This window comes from Ochotona princeps, chromosome X, assembly GCF_030435755.1.
Source record: "Ochotona princeps isolate mOchPri1 chromosome X, mOchPri1.hap1, whole genome shotgun sequence".
Taxonomy (NCBI): domain Eukaryota; kingdom Metazoa; phylum Chordata; class Mammalia; order Lagomorpha; family Ochotonidae; genus Ochotona; species Ochotona princeps.
In genome coordinates this window covers 106,929,046-106,934,211 of record NC_080865.1, presented here as the reverse complement: position 1 = coordinate 106,934,211, position 5,166 = coordinate 106,929,046, and the positions used below count along the sequence as shown (strand labels likewise).

Below are 5,166 nucleotides of genomic sequence, written 5' to 3'. Positions count from 1 at the left end.
GCATTGTGGGAGAGGAGGCGGGGCTTGGCGTGGGGCTGCTCGCCGCAGCTTCTTTCCCTTGGCAGACTCCAGGAGGTGGGCATCCTTCACTTCAGTGGGAGGACAGCGGCACCATGCAGGCGGCTGGCAAGGGCTCAGGTGGTACAGGAGGCACAGACGGCCAGGGCGGTGACCCTGGGCGTTCCAGAAGGCGGTACGACTGCGGAGCTGAGCGCCCTGCTGAGGGGGCAGCAGCTCCACAGGCCGAGGGGCCATTGCAGGCCCCTGGGCAAGGTGTAGAGCTCTCCGCCTCAGCCCAGGCATCAGCCGCCGCCGCACAGGGCCAGGAAAGCCAAGTGCGGGAGTTGTATCCTTTCAAGGAGTGCCCTCCCACCCCCGCTTCCCTCCCCCTACGTCGGGTTGTGACAGGGTGGCATCGAGTGGGGCTGAGGGGAGCCTCAGGCAGGCCAGAGAAGGTTGAGCTGTGGGCAGAGGAGGTGGGGGAGCGGGGTGGGGCTGGGGAGGAGGTAGGCTGAGGGCTCCAGCCCAAAATGGCGGCCGCAAGTGCTGAGGGGGAGCACGGCACTAAGAAACACTGAGGAGCCTTGCGAGGCATGAAGGGCGGCCATATCTAGAGCCCAGTGTCGCCTTGACCACATCTCCTCAGTCGCCTGACGGTGTCATTCCCGTCAATCACGGACGCCGAGATCGCCCTGCGATACCTGGCTCCAGATACCCACCCCTTCAGAGGGGTGGTGCGCCGGCAGTTCACACTGATTGGCAACAAGATGGTCATGTAAGTTCTGGAAGAGGCTGGGACTGAGGTGAGACTGGGATGGGGCCAGGACCAGGGCCGAAGTGTGGCCAGGACTGGGCCCGAGCCGAGGCGGGACTAGGGTGGTGCTGGGGCCCAAGTGGGGCCAGGCTGGGGCTGGCTGGCATGGGACCGTTGAGGGGATGGGGTGAGGCTGAGGTGGGGCCGTTTCCGGGGGTGAAGCGGAGGCAGGGACAAGCCGCAGCAGGTGGTGGAGCCAGGCTCCAACAGAGGCGCCCTCCAGGGAGCACGTGAAGACACTTCAGTGCTACGTCTCCGGGGGTGTGGTGCACAAGTGCACGGGGGTGTGAGTCGGGTGGGCGGTGGGACGTAGGCCGCTGGCCCATGACGTGCCTCTCTTGGATGATTCTGCTTTCCCTTCCCTTCTAGCCGCATAGCTGCCGAAAACCCTGGTCTTCTTCAGATGTCCATCACCTCCTTGATCAACCAGCTGTCCCTGGTGATGCAAGCCATGCAGCGCTTTGGGTCCGAGGGGAAGGCTCAAAATGGCAGAAGGCTCTGAGGACTAACCCCGGGCCTGGCCTGGCTACTACTGTAGTAGTAGCCACTGCATGTTGGGGGAGGGAGAGCTTAATTGTTTATTTGGAGTGGCCCTTGGTGCTCCCCACCCCTCCCCATTTGCCTTGATACCTGTTGGTTAGTGCTGGAAACAAGGCCGGCCTTGTGCTGTCACTTTGAGTTTCTTCCCAGTCACCGTGCGTCCACACCCTCCCCTTAGTCCACAGGTCCAAGGAGATGTAGCGGGTACCGAAACACAATTTAGAGCATCCAACAAGACAGCAACACATTGGCTCCAGTCACTCAGCATTTATGTTGACATTTGCAAATGTCGGGAGGGGGGCGACGGGTGTTGTCCTCCTTGCTGCCAGATCACATCAGTGCTAGGGGACAGAGATGGTCCCCTGGTTTCATCCAAGGGGCCCTGATGGGGGAAGAATGTCCTGAGGCTGTTACTTGAGTCGTCTCCAACTGTTCTGACATAGTATGGGCTTCTTTGTGACAGGTGTGAGTTGCCACTTCCCAGACTTGCCAGCTGCCTATGACTGTTTCAGTACGTCCATAGCCTCAGATGCTTGGCAGAGAATTTGGCCTGTAGCGTTGCTCAGCCTGCTCTGCCTTCCACCTTCCCGAGAGGCACTCAAGGTCCTCTGTTGAAACAGAGAGGCCGGCTGACCCGTCTTCATGAGCATCCCAGTATGTTGTTAGTTTATCCAAGTCAGCAACAGGGGCACCCCTGCCCCCACAACACGTACCCCAAGGCCAGACTGGAGATCCATGTAGCGTTCCCTCAGGTAGGGGATCAGGTGGAGTAGGCTCATTGGGCCCACTCCTAACAGCCACAATAGGGTTTGGTCCCCACATCTGGTTCTCACGTGCACAAGTAGGATCAGCGGCCTGGTCAGCGAGATCCCCAAGAACCCCAACCAGGCCAGTGCCCAGATCTGGCCCCTGCACATGCCAATGGGCACTGTGACCAGGCCCAGCCCACACCCATACCCATACCAATACCTGGCTCCTTAGCTGTACCAGCAGGTGCTACAGCCTAGTTGGAGAGTCCCCTGAGGCCCCCTTCCAGGCCCTGCCCACAGGCCTGACTCTCATATGTGCTGAAAGGCGCTGCAGCCTAGCCTGACCTGGCCTGCCCCCTCTTTCTTGTGTGGCCTAATTAGGAAGACTCCCGAGGCCCCCTTCCAGGCCCACCCCAGACCTTGGTCTCATGTGCACCGACAAGTGCTGCAGCCTATCCTGGAATGTCCCACCCCCACATCCAGCTCTTACTTGTACCAGAGGGTGCCGTGGCATAGTCGGGAAGGCCCCTGAGGACACCTACCTGGCCTGCCCCAAGACCCAGCTCTCCCATTCGCCAGCGGGTGCTGAAGCCTAGCCAGACCCAGCCCGCCCTCCGGCCCCAGGTTTTGTGCGTGCTAGGGGTGCTCCAGCCTAGCCCAGCGCAACCCACCTCCACTCCTGGCTTTCATGTGTGCTGTTGTTTGCTGTGGTCTAGCACAGCCCAGCCTGCCCCCAGTCCCACCTCTCATGTGTACTGGCAGGTGCTGCAGGCTAGCAGGGGTGCCCCCAAAGTTCCTCTCCCAGCCCAAGTTCTCACACGTGCTGGCAGGTGCTGCAGCCCAGCCCAGTGCGGCCTGCCAACAGCCCCAACACTCACTGGCAGGTGCTGCAGCCTAGTCGGGGAGACACCGAAGAGTCCCTGCCAGACCTTCCCCCAAACATGGCCCTCGTGGTGCTGGCAGGTGCTGCAACCTAGGCTGGCCCAGTTTTCCCTAGCACCAGCCCACACTCACCATGTGGTCAGGCCAGCCCTCTGGATTCCCCCTTTTGATCCACCCCATCGCAACTCCCTCGATTACCTGCAGGTGCAGTGAGCTGGTCCATAGAAGCCCCCAGAAATCATTTTATATATGTTAAACAAGCCCTCAGTGGCCCCGATTGCAATCTGTCCCCTACCCCCCAGGTTCTAGCAGTGCATATCCTCCTCACCCACGTGCTCCTGGCGGTGGCACTGGTGGTGGGGTGGCCCTCTGGTGTGTGCCCACAGTGGCATGGCAGGTGTTCTACCCTCGTTTCTCCCAAATCTTTAAAGAAAAAAAAAATAGAAAAACTAGAATAGGCAGCTATGCTGGCACATTGTTGCAGTTAGCACAGAGTCGGCATTAACCAGGTCCAGAATGTCCACCAGCTATACGCTGCTTTTCTTCACAGCAGTGTCACACTTGCCTAGGTGGAAACATTTTAGAACTGTATTTTAACAGTACTTATACAGTAATTATTTAAGCCTATGAGGTTTTGATAGTTTCATATTGGGCCAGCACAATGGCTCAACTGGCTAATCCTCTACCTCCAAGTGTCAGAATCCCATGGGGTGCTGGTTTGTGTTCCGGCTGCTCCACTCTCCATCCAGCTCCCTGCCTGTGGCCTGGGAAAGCAGTAGAGGACGGCCCAAGTCTTTGGGACCCTGTACCCATGTGGGAGGTCCTGAAGAAAGTTCCTGACCCCTGGCTTCAGATCGGCTCAGCTCCGGGCACTTGCGGAGTGAACCAGTGGATGGAAGATCTTTCTGTCTCTCCTTCTCTCTGTCAGTCTGCCTTTCCAATGAAAAATAAATGAATCTTTGGAAAAAAAAAGAAGGGTGCTGGATTTTCTGCCATTGTCTATACGTACAGTGTCAGGATACACTTCCATAGTAGAAATGATGGACTTGTGACTGATTTTGAAGGACTGTAGTATTATAATAATATAGGGGAAACCAGAGGGGGAGGGGAAATCCTTGAGCCTATGGAACTCTATCATAAGAGATAACAAAGAGTTAAAGAAAGGTTCATGCCAGGTTTTTTTGTAAGAATAAAAATTTAGTCATTCAAAAAATTAAAAATGTTATATTTTAATTGAAATCTTTCTGATTTAGTAGGGTTTGTCTTCTTTTATTTGCTTTTTGAAGTTTATTACAAAGATGAGGGGATTAAAGATCCACGTGGGCCACAGATAGGGATGGAGCAGGTCAGGCTTGAGGGTGGGAAATGGGTTAGAGAAGTGTTTCCACCTTGCCTTGTATGTCAATTGTGGGATGGGGAGTGGGTAGCCACCCCCTCCTGTCAGATTGTGCACGTGCCAGGGAATGGGCCTGGTCTCTTAATGCCGCCTCTTGTATGCTTGGGGGAGAGGAGGGAGAATGCCCTGGGAGTGTTACTTGAGTCCTGTGGATTGCTCTGAGAAGTTGTTGGCTTTGTCAGTGCCAGAACTGAGGACTTCCTTCCAAGACCTGTTGGCTGTCCATGTCTACCTCAGAGTGTCCACAGACTTAGGTGCTTGCTGTGGAACCTGGCCTGAAGTGTCACTCAGCTTGCTTTTCCTTCTACCCTTTGGGGAGGTATTTGAGGTCTTCTGTTGGATCGGATGATCGGCCATCCTTTCCTTCATGTGCACCTGGGTATGTTCATTCTTGCATGGGAGTCGACCACAGAGGTGGTCCAGGCTTGCAGCACGTGCTAGGAGGCTGTGGGCTCTATCCCCTGCGATCAGGGATCCTATTGGTCCGAGGCACTCACGAGATTCAGGGAGTCCACTCCTGGCCAGACCTTCCCTAGCCGGCCTACCTCTAGTCCTGGCGCTTGCATGCTCCTACAGGTGCAGCACCCTAAACAGGAAGACCCTCTAGTGTCCCCTACCCAACCTGCCTCCAGGCCAGGCTCTTGCATGCGACCACAGTAGCAGCAGCCTGGGCTGACCCACCCCCATCCCTGGTCCTCGTGCATGGCACCAGGTGCAGTAGCCCGGCCTGGGGACACTCTCCAGGTTCTGCTACCAGACCCGCCCTCAACCCCCTACTCAGGTGC

At 56.8% G+C, this 5,166-nt stretch overlaps 1 protein-coding gene across 1 annotated transcript; it reads left to right on the top strand.

The window, feature by feature from the left end:
- LOC101536223 (EKC/KEOPS complex subunit LAGE3-like) lies at window positions 1-1,492 on the top strand. Its single transcript, XM_058658985.1, has 3 exons — window positions 1-346; window positions 647-775; window positions 1,184-1,492. Exons 1-3 carry the CDS (start codon window positions 114-116, stop codon window positions 1,314-1,316), a joined length of 495 nt encoding a protein of 164 aa, XP_058514968.1. The 5' UTR covers window positions 1-113; the 3' UTR covers window positions 1,317-1,492.
- Window positions 1,493-5,166: the final 3,674 nt, after the last annotated feature.